Source organism: Pelmatolapia mariae, linkage group LG4 (genome assembly GCF_036321145.2).
Source record: "Pelmatolapia mariae isolate MD_Pm_ZW linkage group LG4, Pm_UMD_F_2, whole genome shotgun sequence".
NCBI lineage: Eukaryota > Metazoa > Chordata > Actinopteri > Cichliformes > Cichlidae > Pelmatolapia > Pelmatolapia mariae.
In genome coordinates, this window is record NC_086230.1 from 8839045 (window position 1) to 8857397 (window position 18353).

The 18353-nt window shown below is 43.5% G+C and overlaps 2 protein-coding genes across 3 annotated transcripts; one reads left to right on the forward strand and one right to left on the reverse strand.

Moving 5' to 3' along the window:
• The first annotated feature begins 167 nt into the window (after positions 1–167).
• ubn2b (ubinuclein 2b) lies at positions 168–15038 on the forward strand. 2 transcript variants are annotated; one of them, XM_063471312.1, is made up of 17 exons: positions 169–1292; positions 1871–1999; positions 3933–4034; positions 4494–4625; positions 4743–4849; positions 5358–5847; positions 5980–6050; positions 6141–6270; positions 7251–7357; positions 7439–7549; positions 9308–9451; positions 9605–9655; positions 9740–9782; positions 10787–12073; positions 13443–13650; positions 14128–14196; positions 14439–15038. In XM_063471312.1, the coding sequence occupies exons 1-17, from the start codon at positions 981–983 to the stop codon at positions 14483–14485; spliced, it is 3540 nt and encodes a 1179-aa protein (XP_063327382.1). In that variant the 5' UTR covers positions 169–980; the 3' UTR covers positions 14486–15038. The 2 variants fall into 2 exon arrangements, with proteins under 2 accessions (XP_063327383.1, XP_063327382.1); XM_063471313.1 differs by lacking the exon at positions 14128–14196 and having other exon boundaries at positions 168–1292.
• Positions 15039–16029: 991 nt separating this feature from the next.
• Positions 16030–18008, reverse strand: trir (telomerase RNA component interacting RNase). The gene is made up of 3 exons (XM_063471321.1): positions 17149–18008; positions 16707–16778; positions 16030–16632 (listed from the first exon to the last, which is right to left on the reverse strand). Exons 1-3 carry the CDS (start codon positions 17446–17448, stop codon positions 16525–16527), a joined length of 480 nt encoding a protein of 159 aa, XP_063327391.1. The 5' UTR covers positions 17449–18008; the 3' UTR covers positions 16030–16524.
• Between the last annotated feature and the right edge of the window lie 345 nt (positions 18009–18353).

Here is an 18353-nt window from a genome sequence, read left to right on the forward strand (position 1 = left end):
GAAAATGAAAGTAGTCTCATGGATGAAGTTAAACGGCTTAAAACTAAGATTTTAACCCTGGTGGAGAAATCGTTGAAAAAAGAGCAGGATGAGGCTGCCAAGTTTAAAAATGAAAGAGATCCAATAGTCAAAAGCGGAAAAACTACAAATTATTTTCCTCCGAACCAAATAAGAATCGGAGAAGACGTTTGAGACCAACAAATATGAGGAAAAAATCTGGCTATGGAGAAGAAATGCAAAGATTTTAAAAATAAATGCGATTGAGAGAAAAACACGGGAGCAGAAAGATAAACACGTACTTTTGAAAGGGACTTGGATAATAAAGCGTTAAGGAAAGAGTTAAGATTAAAAACCCTGGACACATAAAGTCGGACAAAGGAAGAAGCTGTCTAGTGTGCAGCACCTAGAAAGAGTCATTAAGATGAAAAACAACAAAGTATAAAGATACAACTTAAAAGTGTTATTATATTTTCTCCTTGTAGTAACAGATGAGACATCCCTGCTGTTCAGAACAATCACCTCCTCCACGTTCGCGCTAGTCTGTCAGGTGGGCGTGTTTCTGCGCTGCCATTGGACAAACGCGGTTCCCCTTCCTCTCTGCCTTCCGCTTTCTTTTCATACGCACGCCCAGCCTCTGAATAATGATAATAATGATCAAGATGGCTACTTCAGAATCCTCCTTGCGGTAGCTAACCACCAATTTCATGGAAGCTGTCAAAACTGCGATTTCCTGCAGTTTAAGTCACTCGTAGGCGACGGGGGCTGTTCCAGGGATAATACTGTATGGATTAAAACGGGCCGAGGAGCGATAAAAGTCATTGTGTTGCCCGCAGCACTCATTCCGAGGAAGCTAACTAGCTGAGCAACTAGCTAGCTCTTACTTGTCGACCATCTCCAGTTTAGCTCCCCTGCCACTGGCGGCTGAGAGGAGCGTGGCGCTCCAGGTTTTGTGTGCCCGGACGTCGGACGGAGAGCGTCAAATGGCAGAGCCGAGGAAAGTGCCGTTCGTCACCATTTCCACCCTCAACACCACCCCGCCGCCGACCCCGGAGACCAGCAAGAAACGCCGCCGCGAAGATGAGGCCGTCGACATCACTTTTGGGAAAGATGGAGGTGGGAGTGCGGTCGGGTCAGGGGGTGGCGGAGGTCTGTTCGGCAACGAGAAAGGTAGCGACGCGCAGAAGGAGGAGAAGAAGCCCACCGTCCGCCTCAACCTCACGCTGAGCGAGCCGAATGAGCGAGGGTCCTCCGAATTCAACTACGGCGAGCTGGTCCACTCGTCTCTTTCTCAGGTTAGGAGAGCAGAGGCAGACACGGTGGTGTTAGCGGGGGGCCTAACCGGGCACAACTCCGGTGGTGCTGAACCCGCGTGCATGTTGCACTTGTTGTTGTTGTTGCTACAGAGAGCTTTTGTCTGACAGGATTTGCAAATAAAATAGATCACACTGAGCCCGTAAATACTTGATGTTCATGCTCCATATATATTTATTTATTATGACCTTTAGATAGATTTTGGAGAGTTTGAAGCAGTGCAGGATTAAAAAAATTTTTTTTTGAGGGGGGCAGTTTAAAAACGCAGTCTGAACGCAGGCTGAAGTATTTAAAGTGTCAGGGACACTGGGCCCTCTTGTTATTACCATCCTATCTTGTTACTCCTATGTCTACATCTTATGTTATAACCGATAGAGAGGTGTCCTACTTACTCCACACAGGACAATTCAAAGAGTTGCTGTAGTGAGAACCTCCCTACTTTTTCATTTATTTTTATTTTTTATGCAGGTTGCATGTATTGCCAGGTGCAATTATGACTTTGATGTTGTTGTCAACCTTACTTATTTACAATTCAAGTTGCTATCCTGGTGTTCCTCAGGTAAAGCCCGTGGGTTCTGCTGTACCCAAAGGACTCACTCCTCCGCTGGACCCCAGTGACCCTTTTGCAGATGATGAGAAGGAGAGGCGGGAGGTAGAGGAGCTTGCCAGAAAATTTGAAAGCAAATATGTAAGTAGCAAAGTAAACTCGGGCCTGTTTGCATAACACCAGTTGAGGACAACAGTCGTCCAAAGTCGCTTTATGTTGTAAGGTAAAGACCGTAGAGTAAAACGTGAAGAATGTTAGCGTTTCCTGCCTGACTGCTAGTCAGGCATTTGAGGAATTATTCAAACCTTCATGGTTTAAAAATCTAATTTTTGGAAGCTTCAAAAATGTAGGCTTAGTTCCAGGGTTGAGAAACAGTGTTAAAGCTATGTTATCGCTGATAAAAGGTCTTTTCTAATATTGGCTTTTACAAGCACCCGAATGAAGCAGGCTCCATAATAACATGCAAATTGGTGGCGATTCTGAATATTTCACAACAGCCAGAAACGAGACTAAAGTCAGAGTCATGTTAGGGAAATTCTAGCTATTTGAATGCTATGTTTCAAGTTATGAAGCCATATTTGAAGTTGTTGAATGGTAGGCAAATGTTTGTCCTGGATTTCCCTTCCTTCTGTTTGGCTGCCTGCTATCTAATAACCGCAGGGGTCAGTGGAGTTGAATGATAATGTGACTGAGAGACCTTCTCTGGAGTTTGAGTTATCATAGTTTAGCATTTCTGAATTGGTTCTAAGAGAGAGAGAGTTTGCTCGTTTACTTTTAGTTTTTATTGTTTGAAAAGTTTACTTTCAGTTTTAGTTTTTATTTGCATGAGAGATGTATTTTTTCTCTTTCACATCATTATTTAATAGAGGGCACAGTGAGACTGCTTTATGTCAGCGGTTGATTTACTGTCATAGAAATCCTAAGTCTCAATAAATAATCAGACCTTTTAATGTTGGTTGTTTTGACAAGTGTGACTGAACTTTCTAAACGTAGAAACAATTTCAACTGCACAATATTGTTTTTGATTAGTCTAATTTTTGTTTTTATTTTAGTAATCTATTATTATTATTATTATTATTATTATTTTACCATACCTAGTTTTAGTTCTAAGTTCAGTTTTAGTTAGTTACAGTGGCGCCGTTTTTCTTCCACTGACCGACCAGCCAATCAAAAGGTGACTAAAACTCACACAGGTCGATGGTTCAGTGGCAGTTCTACAAAATGGTAACAATGTAGAATGGAAACATTCTGACATCTTGTTGTTAAAGAGTCACTGAGTCACTGGATATGTGTGTTGTTGTGTTCGATTGTATCTTTTCTGTTTAAAATAATTTCTAAATTTTGTGACTGGTAGGATTTTGTTCTGTATACAGTTTTCTTTTAAAACTAACAGGAAATTTAGAAATCTAATAAATAATCTTGGAGTTAAAAAAAACCCATTAATTTCTTGCTCCAGGTGACTTCTGCAGTTAAGACAAGGTTAAACAGGCTTTTACTTACACACGTGTTGGTTTTTGTGTTTGTAACTAAGAGCATACATATCATTTTTAAATTAAGTAAATATTGTTTTTCCCAGTTAATGTTTTCCTAGTTTTGCTTGACATGACAATTCTGATTCAAACTGTTTAAGAGCTGCAAACCTTTTCTTTCAACCTCCAAAAGTTGATTCTGTTCATCTGGACGCAGCGTTTTCAGTGGGAGAAATGTTTTGTCACTCATCCAGGTGACTTCTTCAGTCTGAGACAGAATCAACTTTTGGAGATTTACTTACCTGGATGATTGAGCATGACTTTTCTTTCAGCCATAAAGGCCCCCACAGGGTCCTCTGGATGATGAAGTGTCCTTTTCAAAAGTAAAAGTCTCATGTTTATGTTTATTGTGACTCCACGTTTGGTGCCTCCTGTACCTCCAGTACCACAGTGGGACAAGCAGCGCCGCTGTCTCCCTGTACTGAAGAGCTGGTTCTACTGTCCATATTGTGGTTACAGCTGAATCTGTGTGGGTGATTATTGTTGCGTGTTTCTGTTGTATTTTTAAACATTTTGTGATCTTTGCGTTTACTGTCCATTTGCAGGGCGGCAGCTCGAAGAAGAAGAAAAAGGACAGAATGCAGGATCTCATTGACATCGGCTACGGCTACGATGAAACCGATCCCTTCATTGACAATTCAGAAGCTGTGAGTTTATTCTTTTAAAAAAATTAATGTTCTTTATTGGCGTTCATCAGAATGGGTTACGTTTCAGGTCTCTTTGCCTAAGATTAAAAAAAGTAACGACCTTATTTGTGATGAAAGTAAAAAATAAATAAGTGTAATAATAAAGATGATAAACATTCATGTTGTATTAAAATAATAATGAGAAATTGCAGTAACTTTAATATAAAGTCATGGTTCTTTGCTTTGCTTGATTTCCTTTTGTCAGTGGATGCTTTTGATCTGCAGTACAAAAAGAAGAATAAAAGAAAACTGGATAAGAGGGAAAACATTAAACAAATAAATATATAAGCTTTAATACTGAGAATAATATCAGTAAAGTTTAGTATTATTATGTGTAGTCGTTTGGGAGACTGGCCGTGGAAGAAGACTGTTGCATCGTAAGAAAACAAGCAGTTAATTGTAATTCTACCCCGTCCTCAGTATGATGAGCTGGTACCGGCCTCTCTCACCACTAAACATGGAGGCTTTTACATCAACACGGGCACTCTGCAGTTCAGAGCTGCGTCTGACTCTGAGGGAGAAAACGCGGCTGCAGACGATAATCATTTTAAGGTAGGTGCTTGGTTCTCTGTGCACTCTGTATATGAACAAATAGTTAAAAAGAAAAGCTGTTGCTTTGCTCCTTGTATTATACTGTGCCTTTTTTCCCCTTTTGCGTCTTATCTGCAGAAGATGAAAGACGGTGAAGAGCGAGTGATTAAAAAGCGACGGAAAAAGCAAGATGGTGGAATTTTGGAGGAAAAGAAACCCCGAAAAAACAAAGTACCAAAGTCTGGGTGAGATTTTGACCTGTAATCCTGTATTCTAGTTATTTCCATAAGTAGCTAATTCGTCCCTTAGATAAATTAACATGAGGTGATTGTTTAAGAATAGGCATTGCTCCTCGTTGTGCCCATCCCATCAGACAAATAAAGGAATATCTACATTATTAATTTATTAAAAAATAGTTCAACACTACTTTTTGGCTTTTACATGGGACTTGAACTTTAATTTCTGAGGTGAAAGTCCTCCATATAATTTATTTTACCACCAGTCTTTCCCCAGAAGGCATAAGTAGTACTTGGCCTAAACTTCTTTGTAGTACTTGTGTGTTCTCGTCTGTTATTGGCTAAAAGGAGGGTAGGAGGCTAGTTCCCTTTTATGCCACTTTAATTACAATATACTAAACAGTTAGTAAGAATTTGTTGTCCAGTGATGTCAGTAAAACACTGCTGTAACCACAGACCTTATCCCTACGCTGTGCCTTAAACGTCTTTATTCTCTGTGCTTCTTTGGTCTCGGCAGCGTTTCAGCTTTAAACCGGCCAGAAAAGAAGAAGAGGAAGAAGCTGATGAAGGATTCCCTGCACCTGGCCAACATGCTGCGACGCTTCACCAGGGAAAAGGAGGAGATGCGCAAGAAGAACATGGCCGCCGCCAGTCTGCCGCGACCCAGCCCCAAAGTGCCGAACACCAACAGTGCGCTCCTGAACACCCATCCCAAGGCCGCCGGCAGCAACGACTGCAACATGACCGACCTTTCCGCAGACCCTGCTGTGATGTCGCTGCTCGGCTCGGCCAACAACGACTTGCTGCAGGACATGATGGGTGACCTGGACTTTGGGATGCTGGACTCGCCTCAGCCTTCCAGCCCGGCTCAGGGGGAGAACGGCTCCTTTGGGATGGGACACAAAATGGGAGGTAGCCGGGCGGTGCAGAGCAGTGTGATTACCCCTCCTCCTCTGCCCTGCGGACTTCCAGACCCACTCGCGAAACGCATTGAAGACCTGAGGGCGGTATGAGCCTTCTACCAGCTCATATTATTATTATTTTTATCAAATAATTGTTAGTAAGAGTGTAAATTATATGTGAAGTAGACTGCCTACATAACCAATCCTATTCACTGCTGCGATGTCTGTTTGTCACAGGCATCACGTCTGTTTGATGAAGAGGGCAGAAAGAAATTCTTCACACTGGACATGAATAACATCCTACTGGAGTGAGTACATTTCCTAATTTTGAATTAGTGCGGATTAATTTCTGTAAAATCAATTAAATGTAAATTTGTGTTTGTCTCTGTGTGTGTCAGCATCGAGCTGCAGGTTCAGGAGCAGCCCACAGAGGTGCGTTCAGCTGTTTACTCTCACCTGGAGGCCTTTGTGCCCTGCAATAAAGACGCTCTGCTCAAACGACTTAAGAAGCTCAGCCTCAACATACAGGTGTGTGGCAGCAAGTGTTCTTATTGTTAGAATGAGTTTTGGTAAAAAGGGATCCCAAGAAGTCTACGATTTGCATTTGACATCACTTAAAGGTCCCATGTCCTTCCACTTAGTACAGATGCTATGAGCACCATTTCTACCAGTCTCAGTGTCTGTGGCTTTAAGTCAGACTGGAACAGCTGCTGCACGTTCTTCTTTCAGGAAAAGACTTCTATGAATGACTGGTTCTGCCTAAGGTGTCTTCCTGTTAAATGGGAGTTTTTCCTCCCCAATGTTGACAATTGCTTAATCATTCATTCACAAAGACAGATTTAGTGTGAATTTGGCTGTATCAAAATGCGATATAAGTGAGTGCAGAGAGTAAGACAGCAGCAAATGGAGCAAAAAGCTAACTGAGTTTAACTCTACTGAAGTCCAAACGCAGAGTAACACACCCAGTACTACTCATTTTGTTCTAAATCAGCTCTTAGACTTTCTTCAGTTCAGAATAACATTCTGCCCAGAGCTCTGACCTGTGTGCATGCGATCAAAGCATTACATTACCTTATGTTAGTGACATTAACCCTGCTAGATGCTAACATGGTGGGCCCATCTAAAACTTTTTAAGAGAGCTGCTTCAGTTCATTCACAAAGAGCAGACCGACAGCAGCTTAAGGCCCTGACTTGTTTTTTGTTGGCCAGAATATGTTTTGCTGTTGACCTCCACAGCAGTACATTTAGCATCTGTGTTGCTATGATGCTCTCCTCAGCACACTCAGCAAACATGCCCATATGCACCCACAATGGATAGCTGTGGGTGAACTGCGGGGCTGTGTATGCAGTGCAAACCCACACTTATCCCCCGATTGGGTGTGCCCACACAGGACTGACAACAGTCACAAAAACTGGGCTAAACCTGTTATGAGGCAACTGCTGCATTTGTGCAAAAGCTGTTGTTTTTGTGTCTGTGTGTCCATTTATTTATTTCTCTCGTTGTCCAGGATGACCGACTACGAACGCCCCTGCTGAAGCTGAAGTTGGCGGTGTGCAGTGTGATGCCAGAGCAGATCGCTCGATACAACATGGACTGCATCGCCAAAGTTGCAAAGTAAGGACTCGCCCTCGGCTCTTACTCTGAGCTCACATACCTTTTTTCCTTGATCTGAAATGCTTGTTTCTCTGCTCGCAGGCAGCAGTCTGAGGAGGGAGAGAAAAATGGCTCGGAGGATGACGATGAGGAGAAGCCGGGGAAGAGGGTGATAGGGCCTCGGAAGAAGTTTGTGTGGGATGACAGACTCAGGTCAGTTTCCTCTCTGTGCTCACAGGATCCATCCTTTCCACTCTACTTGTTTGCTTTATTCAGCAGTTCAGTGCATTCTGGTAGCTCTGAGTTGCATAAAGCTGAGATCTAGGGCGCTTTATCCATATCGAGAGCATCTGCTGTGATCCCACGCCTCTGGAAACTCTAGGACACAAAAACCAGCCGTCATTGATCATATATCAAGTAGGGCTGCCACAAACGATTATTTTGATAGTCGACTAGTCACCGATTATTTTTGCGATTAGTCGACTAATCAGGTCATGCATCCATTGGACATAAAACGTACAGCTTATTACACCAGCATGCATCTGCTCTTATATAACTATCATTAGCTTACAGCTTTAAGTGTTTAAGGTATGTGCTAACTAAAAATAAAGACAAGATGATAGTTTATTAAATTTTAATGAAATTTGCAGATTGTTTCCGTGGAGTTTAATAAACTCAGCCGTCTGCTCCTTGCTATCTAAAATATAACAGGACACCAGAGTAAATTCTCGAGCATCTCACACTTCTGATAATCAGTTGTCTGCTTGACGTTTATTCAGCTGTGTAAAAACTATAACTTTAATCTCAGCCAAACCGATTTACTCAGGAACAAATAAAATACTAAAAAAAGCCAAACAATAATATTTTTAAGTTATCTAAGTGACTTATATATGTTTAACCTGAGTAGCGAAAGACGGCGGTGGGTTTGAAAACGATTTGCCGGGAGTCCGGTGTTCTCACGGGCTCTAGTGAGCCTTGCCCCCGGCTAGCTATCGAGCTAGTGGGTAACAGACGTGTCCAAAAACGTCGGAGCGCTTTTGAAAATATGTGGTGTCTTGATAAACTGAGCAGATACTTGAGGTTTACACAGTTACATTCTCACCTGAAAATATATTAAACGTTTATTTTGTGACCCAGAAAGAATAATAAGAGTAATATTAAAACTAACTAGCTGCCGCCATTGTTGGAAACTGAGCTGGGCTGCGCTATGAATTCTGGGACAGAGCTACTTCTTCTTCTTCGGGGTTTAACGGCAGCTGGCATCCTTGTACATGCAGTGCTGCCATCTTCTGTTTCAGTCCGTTATTACACTCTTAAATCCTACTACTTATTCCTGCGTCTTTTGTGGTCTTATAAAGCTTCAAACGACGCGTCGACTATTAAATCAGTCGTCGACGATTTTGATAGTCGACGTAATCGTGACTAGTCGACTAATCGTGGCAGCCCTAATATCAAGACACATCTGGTAGTTGGATCTGCACAGTTTGCATATGAGAAGCCATGTTCGTCGATCATGCGAGGTGTTTGTTCAGCCAGGTCCAGCCCAGTGTTTCTGGAAGCTACTGGAGAGGGAAAGCTGCAGGCAGTCATCAAGTGTGACACTGTGTAGTGCTTCACACATCACACACTCAGTGTTGGGTGTGTGAATACATTGCAGTACATGCAATAAATATTTTATTTAATTTTAACAAAAATTGCTGTAAAATGAACATGATGTGGCTTTTCATTTTAAAAGATCCTCCCCAGTTTTTACCCATCAGCCTTTTATGGTATATTGTATTGTCATCACCTTGCCAGGTGGGTGGGTGACGTGGACATCAAGGTTTGTGAATATGATAACTTGAGAACTAAGCAACGTAGGAATTTCAAATTGATAGTATAGGTGTATTTATTAAAACTCTCAGACGAGTTAGAATCTCAGTGACCTCAACCTCAAGATCAGAGGTCAACTTAATGCTGTTTGCCTTCCAGGTCACTGCTGTGTAACTTGGTGCGGGTGAAGCTAACCTGCTACGAGCGTGAAGGCAAGAACACGCTGTCTCTGGAAGACTACCTCAAAGCCTTCATGGAGACTGAAGTCAAACCCCTCTGGCCTAAGGGGTGGATGCAGGCCAGGTGTGTGACTGCAGCTAATGCGATTTCTGTGGTTGTCCAGTGATTATAATAGCGGCTATCTTTCTCATATGTTTTCAATCACGGCTTAAATAGAATGGTAATGAAGAAGTAATTCCCTAATATTAGTGCTTGTCTGTATTTCCCCATCTGCAGGATGCTGTTCAAAGAAAGCATCATGGCTCACGGTCATCTCACTGGCTACACGTACGTTTTTCACCTTATTATTAACCTATTTTCTCATCACTGATTTGTTCTAATAACTCACTTATTAATTTTATTTTGTTCCAGAGCAAAGAAGAAGATGCTCCCTGTTCCCAAGGCCAAGCCAAAGGTTAGTTGAATTTTCAAGTTAATCTGCAATCCATCTGTCAGCAGAGTGACTTTGTAATGGAAGGGCTCTTGATATAGAAGGGGTGACTGCTACACATTTTACACTTGCCCACTTTGATCTAAAGTGGGCTGGACCAGTGAAACACTCCTTTTTGTCAGTGTAAAGAAGTTTAGTGACTAATATAACTCTCTGAGATAACTTAAAATGAGAAAAAGAAGCATTGTTTCAACCATACTTCTTAGTTTTTCTACATCATAAAGAAATGCAGCTATGGGAAACCAAAGAAATCTGTCAGCACGACTCTTTGGACCTAATTTGTAAGAAATAAATGTAAAATTACAAAAAGGGTTCTGGTAGTGCACTACCCAGACTGTCCTGCTATTACTTAATTACTTTGGTGTAGCATGAATAGCCATGGGGGAGGTTTTTATCAACAGGAAAAACTGTAAAACGTATTCAAATACAGTTAAAAGTCGACATGCCCTGCTGTGTCAAGTGCACCAGATTTGAATCTTTGCTGGGTCAACTCTGGCCATTATGTTTGATACCTCTTCTTTTTTTTTGTTTTTGTTTTTTAAAGGTTTCGATTCTAAATGTGTTCTCATTAGAAACTGTACGGCAGCTGGAAGTTGTTTTGTGTGCAGCTGTTTAGGAGCAGAAACTGCACAGTAAATTGTGAAAAACACAAGTTATGCAAATGATGTCGTCAAAGTGAAACTTTGTCAATAAGGTTAAAGTTCTCTCACGGTGCTCGGCTAACTCATGATGCATGAAATGAGCCCTCTTATATTTTAATGTATTTAATATTTTAATGTGTTTGATAAAATATCAATATTTGGGTTTGTGTATTGATACAGTATCGCCATGCAGAATATTGTGATACTGTTGTTGTTTTTCACCTGCTACTCCTAGTATTTGAATGATGATTTCAGATTAACTTGAAGAAACATGGCGGTGCTCTTAAATGTCGCTAAAAGTATATTTGTATCCTCTGTATTTTCCAGGAGGCTGTGTGGGTTCGTCACACCACACCCTCAGCAGGTGCCACTCCCTCCCCTGCTGCCCAGGTCGCCACGCGTCCGACTCAGTCACCGTCTGAGCCCATATGTCTCGATTCCCTCGATGAAGCTCCCTCTCTGGACTCCATCTCTCAGGCCTTGGCCATCCTTGGCAATGCAGCTAAGGGCCTGGCCCAGGGGGACAGCCCCCCGTCCCCAGATAAACCCAAGACTGTCACCACCCCCTCCAGCCTCCACACCTCACCGGTCATCCAGCAGCAGAAAAAGAACTCTGTCAGCACTCCCAATAGCTCCAAAGCACCTCACTACATCTCTACCTCTTCGTCATCCTCCACCTCTTTGTCTCGGTCTCCCTCCGTCACGTCCTCTCCTCTGCCCTTGGTCAGGGTGGATGGCATGGGGGTTGTTAAGGGCACTGCGCAGGCGCACAGACATTTACTTTTGAACACGCAGAGACCTTTGAGTGTGGGTGTGACTAAAGCCAACATGCCTGCCTCAGTGTCTCCACCTAAACCACGTCCACCGCCCACTGCGTCTCCACTAGTGGCACCAGGATCAAAGACCGGGGTCTCCACTGCCCCTTCTGGGCTCCTCAAAGGCAGCAATAATAACAAAGCCAACAGTGTTGACACTCTGATCATCACATCACCTCGGCTACACACCCTCTCATCGCCCTCAGTCACGGTCCAGAAAACATTTCAGACACCTCACCTGCCCCAGACTCCCCAGAGTAAATCCTCCACCTCCCTCTCGCAAACACTCCCCAGCGTACAAGCACAGCCACAACCACAGTCTAACTTCATCACCCCTATGCACGCCACTCTCACCAAGTCCACCCACAGCAGCATCCCACCCATCGTCAAACTCACTCCCCGCACACCCAACCCCATCGTCACCGTTGCCACCTCATCCTCAGCTTCCATTTCTCAAAGTCCCAGGTCTCAGGCAACCCCGTCCCTACACCAGTACCCTAACAAAAGCCCAGCAGGTTTCCGCCCGCCGTTCTCAGGTGCCCAAGGAGGAGTGAACAAGCCGGGGCAAGGCAGTTACACTCCTCCAGGCAGCCAGAAGACCCCCAACAGCAACAGCAGCAGCACCAACACCAGCCTTATTAACACCTCATCCATAAGCAAGCATTCAGGATCCAGTGCCTCCCCCACGACGGCCTCTGCCAATCAAGGTCAGCGCCAGAGGTCCGGGGGCGGGACACCTCAGGGCGCCAAGCCAGTCACATCTGTCCCATTGTCATCCGTCTCTTCTCAGCTGCCACAGGTTTGTAGTGCCAGTATGGCCAGATAAGGAAACATGTAGGATGTACATCTGTAAAGTATTCACAGTGCTTCACATGCCTTATTCGAAAATGGATTAGTTTCATATTTTACCTCTGCATACAGTACAGCATAATGACAAGCAGCAATTATAGCCTCGAGTCTTTTTGAGAATGATGCTACAAGCTTGGCACACCTATTGTGGTGCAGTTTCTTATTATCCTTCTTTGCAGAACCTCTCGAGTGTCTTCAGATTAAATAGCTGTGCAGCGACGCTCAAATTCAGATCCAGAGATGTTCAGTCATGTTCAAGTTTGGTCTCTGGCTGGGCCACTGAAGGACACACAGAGTGATCTTGAAACCCCTCTTTGTTATCTTGGCTGAGTGTGTGGTTTCCTCCGGACATGATGCTTGGCATTCAGACCAAAGTGTTAAATCTTTGTTTCATGAGACCAGAGAATTTTGTTCCTCATGGTCTGAGACTCTTTAGCTGGCTTTTGGCAAACATCATGTGGCCTGTCATGCCTTTTAACTGATTCAGTTGATTGTTGTAATGATGCAGAAATTGTTGTCCTTCTGGAAGTTTCTTCTTCCTCCACAGAGCAATGCTAGAGCTCAGTCAGAGTGACCATTGGGTTCTTGGTCACATTACTGACTAAGGTCCTTCTACCCCGATTCCTCAGATTCCATTTACAGATGATGGAGGCCACTGTGCTCATTGAGACCTTCAATGCTGTAGACATTTTTTCTGTACCCTTCCCCAGATCTGTGCCTCGATGTAATCCTGTCTCAGAGCTCTAGAGGCGATTCCTTGGAATTCATGAGAACGAAGCGATGCAGGAATTTCAAATCGATACCATAGGTGTATCTACTAAAAGAATCTAAGTGGCCTCGACCTCAAGGTCAAGTTTTCTGAAAATCTTGTGAATGTGATCACTTGACAAGGAAGTCACTTAGGATTTTCAAATTGATACGACAGATGTTTCTACTAAAGTCTCAGTGACCTCGACCTAAAGGTCAGAGGTCAAGTTTTCCTGACAAGCTTGTGAACGCAATAACTTGAGAACAAGGCGAGGTAGGATTTTGAAATTGATACCATATGTATCTACCAGCAGGCTGAGGGGTGCCACTGGCTTCTACCAGCATTTTTTCACTTGTCATTATGTGAAGAATTTTAAGGTGAAAAAATTATTTAATCATTTTGGAATAAGGCTTTAACATGACACAATGTGGACCAAGTGAAGCTCTGTGAATACTGTGCGGATACACTGTCTGCAGCACATGTACACAGGTGGATTTTTCAACCCTGAATCTGTTGAATGAAACCACTTTCTTCCTGTTGTTAAACACTCCTAACCTGTTTTTCTGCTCAGGTCTCCGCAGCAGGAAGCAGCAATCTGCTCAGCTCAGCCTCGTCTCTTCCGCTCGGTTTTGGGATGCTGGGGGGGCTGGTGCCTGTGTCCCTGCCCTTCCAGTTCCCTTCACTGTTAAACCTGCCTTCGCTGGGTGCAGCAGGCTCCAACACGGCACCCAGCAGCTCTGCAGCCAGTAGCAACCCACCGTTCTCCACCCTGACCCAGAGTGAGTGATGCACACAGGTCACAAGCGCTCATTGTACTGGGGGGGGGCTTAGATTATGCACCAGGTGCAACTCTGACATTGATGGCAGCTGCAGATTTAACTAAGAGCATTGCTTTCTTTACAATATGACATCATGAAAGCACTGTGTATGTGTGAGGCTGTTGGGGTGTGTGTCTGCTTTTGTGTGGGTGTTTCCTGTGTAGGCCTTTTTTTGTGTTGTAGTGCGTTCTCATTTATCACCATGTTTTGTGTCTAAATGTAAGCTTTGTAATTAATGTAAGACATTGCATTTTTGTTTGCTCCCCCCCATCAATTCTGTATTACATCATGCTTCCTCTCCTGTCTCACACTTCTGCCTTTATCCCCTCCTTTCTCCTCCCTCTCACACGTCTCTCCTCTGACCTCCCCGTTCCGTTGGTACTTGTTCCTCCCATCTTCTCCCTCTTTGTTTCTTGTCGCCCTGTCCTGTCTCCTCAGATCTGTATAAGAGCCTCCAGTCAGGGTCTCAGGTTGCTCTGCCTCCTCACTTGCAGCTCGCTTTCTCAGGTAAAATCTGACCCTCGCTCCCTCCACCTCAAAAGCCTGCTCCTTTGCTCTTCTGCTTTTCCTTTCAAGTGTCTGATGTTCTCTGTCTCAGGTGTCCCCCCCTCCTCCTCTTTTTATTTATTTATTTTCTGTCCGGTCCTGTTCTCATCTGTTGGTGGCAGCATGCCTTACTTAAAAATTTTTTCCTTCCCTCTTTGTAATGTTTTTGTTGAGATTTCAAACACTGTGCTGTTCCTGTCTAGATGTCAGTCAAAGCCAGGGAGGTGATGCTAAGAGGAAGACTCTATGATCCAGCGGACCCAGCTGATGCAGTCCAATCAAACGAGGAAACGTTGGGACAGCCGGGACGCACAGACCGCACATAACAGGGGTCTGAATTACAGACTTTTGCTTTTAAGATCAGCTCAACTATCCACAACTACCAGTTAAAAATAACCTTTTTAAAACAATGACAACTTTTAAATCTTTGAGCTGTTAAATAAAATGGCAAATGCAGTTTGCCAATGTTTACACAATAGACCTATATCACTGTGGACAGGGAGGAATGAATGAATGGGATTTATAGTTGATTGAGGTGTGTGTGTGTGTGTGTGTGCTTGCTGGGACTGTGTGCCTTTTGTATGGCTCCCTTTCTGATGCATGGTCAGTGTGTCTACTTGGTGCTGTTTTTATCATAATGTAATTATCACTGATACCTGTAAGAAATGTAAACAAATTGTTGAATTTGAGCTTTTTTTTTTTAAGAGAGAGCTGTACATGTTTTAATTGTACTTGAATTCCTGGATAAATTTGTTCCTGTATAGAACTCAAACGGACTTTTAATTAAAATCTTTCTCTTCAAATGAATCATTCAAGCTGCATCATGAAAGTCAAATGAAGCTGAAGCTTCTATAACATGTTTACCCCTGGACCATAGACTGTATATAAAAGCTGGACATAAAACAGCATTTTTGGCCACTACTATCTTGGTGTTCAGGTGTGACAAATGAGAGGTGGATCTGACTGGAAGCTGAAGACAATGCAGACTCGTGCAGTGTCAGCGTACCTACTTTATCCACTGCTCTGGCTTTAATGGGGACCATCCTTTGTGAAATAAACATGTTTTATCCTGTATGACTGAAGTAGAGAGTGAGCCCATAAACTAATCGAAGTGTTTGCGGACATCATTAGAATTGATTTTGTTTTCCCAGATCTCTAACTCTCTGTTAGCATCATTAGCTATTTTTATTGCCTCCAATAGAATGATTAATGTGGCGTCTCTCCCAGGTTTAATGTCCAGACATCCACAGATTAGGTTTGGTGGAGCCTGAATGTGAGCTAGCTAGGAAACACAAATTATATACTGTGCAGTGACTGGCGTTATCTTAAAAATAAAATACAACACGTCTGTAATTTTGGGCATAAAGAAAAAAGTAAATAGCAGCGATGTCTGGAAGGGTTAGGGAAATTGGTCCAATTGAGATACAATTAGTAGAGAGAACATGTTGGATGAAAGTACATATTGTGGTCATTTAGCAAAAAGATGATACCAAAAACAAACTTCAGTCAAAACAATGCCTGAGATAACCCCACCCAATCGAAAATACAAGGCTAGCCATTCGTATATTGCTACACAATTTGGATTATCTAATAAAAGAATAGAATTTTAAAAAAGGCCCACAGGACTTTTATCAAACTCTGTTTAGACACTTGCTACCTGATTATGGCTAAGAATATGGCAAAATACTGCAACATGGTAAAAAGGCAAGAGCCCAGAAACTGTGTCCCTGGATCCTTAACAAGCAAATACAATCAGACTTGATTTTGTAAGCAGAGTCAAGAAAGAATGCAGGCTTAAAATATTTCAACATTGCCTTCTCTTTTCAGACCTGCAAACAACAGCCATCTTTTACATACAGTCTCTGCTCCTCAGATGCCTATACAGTGGTATTTATGAGAATGTCGAAACACAACATGACACAATTATAGGCAGTGTAGATTTAATTGAACCCTTGATTTAGCTATTAAATCAACTTAGTCCTTAATGAAACCCCAAATAAACCAGACATGAAAAATGCAAAAGGTCCTCAACAATAATAAATGTTCAAGTGTCTGAAACATTTTTTGACATCAACTCAAATGAACAGAGTCCAACAAGTAACAAGCAAGACAAAAACAATTAAAAAAAAAAAGAGGGGGTGGGTAAATCTAAGCAGTTTGTGAACGATGTAAAAATGAAGGGCAACTCGAACTGATAGTACAGGAGGCGAGGATTGGCAGGCCCTCGTTGAGGTTGTCCCAGGTAGTTGCCCCCCACCAGCAAAGCACTTCATTTCCACCTCCTGGAGCCTACTTGACCAGAGGCCTGGTTTTGTCGTCGTCGCCACACTGGTGGGCTTTGTACTTTTTCACCTCAGCCATGTACTTAGACCAAGCATCGCTCTTGCCTGGCTCAGCCTGCAGGGGAGGAGGCAGAGGTTATCAACTGTGGGAACAACACAATCAATATTGCCACCTTCCATCCCACTTACTTCTGTGTCTTGTTTCTGCTTCTTCGCAACAATGCCGGTCTTTAGGAACACACCGCCTCGGCGCTTCCCCACCTGGGTTAGGGGATAGAAGACTGAAACCGTTATACGAGCTCTTGCACGTGGACTGCCAATGAAGGAGACTACACCAGAGCAGAAGGTCTACACTTAGTCTCGCGCCACCAGCGAAACCATCAGTGAGGATCATCCCTACACTTTACTAAGCTATTGTTTGTTTTACACCATCACTGTGGGTGATTTTACTGAAATATCTCAGGGATAATACAATCACCGGCATATGTATGAAACACTCATAAAAATGACATGTCAGCCATCAGAGTAATAACTATGGTGCCAGTAAGCCTGCTGTATCAGTGCATAGTGCTTCACTTTGGCTGTGAGTGGAACTACTGCTATCTCATCTTACAACTGCTAAACCCCTTACAAAGCTCGTCACGGGTGGGGCCTTCTTTTCCACTGGTGTCTGTCCTTGCTCGGTGGCTCTGGCATCTCCACCTGTTTGCTGCATCTCCTTTTTCCTCTTCTCCTCTTCCATCTTCTTCTTGAACAGCTCCATGAAGCTGCCGTCGTTAGCGAACACGTTGCCCCCAGGCATCAGGGGTTTGCTCGATGGCTGTGCGGGGCTGCTCGAGGGGGACGCGGGGCTCCCGCAGCTGGAGTCTTCGCTGCTGCCGCCACCGCCGCCGCTCGTTTGAGGTTTGTCGTGTGCGCGTTTTGGATCCATAGTTCCTGGGCAAGCAGACACAGTCCCGCTGTGTGTTAGCTGTGTAACACGTATGGCTTTGTTGTGTGGTTGGCCTTAGCGGAGAGCACTGCCAGCACGCCTCAAGACGAGCTGGACCCCACCCGCAGTGCAATACGAAAACCTAAAGTCTATTTAAAAATAGATCAGCTGCACAGTCCAGTGTGGGGATACAGTCTTTGAAAAATAAGGCGAAGTGTAAAAAACAAAACAAAACAAAAGCCAAAAGGCTTTAAAAATGTCAGCCCTCTGGCACACAATCCCCGGGCCCCGACAAAAACAAAAGCAGGCGCTGGTTGAGCTGCTAACGTGGCTAACAGCTAATGCCCGGTTCGGTAAGGCCACTGCAGACGAACAAACTCAACTACGGCCTCCCAGTTCATGTGCGGAACCTATTAAGGTATAAGCATACAGCTGCGGCTCACCTAAAGGTTCAAACACCTGCGACAAAGACAAGAAGGGTCAAAATTTTTACTAGCAGTTATCGCCAACTTTCACAAACCGTCACCTTCGCTCCGCCATGTTTCATGTTCTCTGGTGACATCACGTGGCAGCTGTGTAGCGCCTCCTGCTGTGCCGGAAGTGGAATTGATACTAAAAATTACATAACAGACGGTTGTTGGCTGGAAACTGCTGGCTCTCAGGTCTGCTTCAGTTGACACGGTACAATTTAATACACCCCGTTTACACAGCCGAACATGAACTCTGTCCTTCACTCTGACAGTGACGTAAACGATACTCTGTGCTATATCCCTTAAAATAAAACCTCACTGTATTTATTATTTTTAGATATTGATTAGGATTGTCAGGAGCACTGTCATTAATCCATTCAACTTACACTTGTATTAAAAGGTCAAGCTGATCAGTTCACATTATGCAAGCTTATT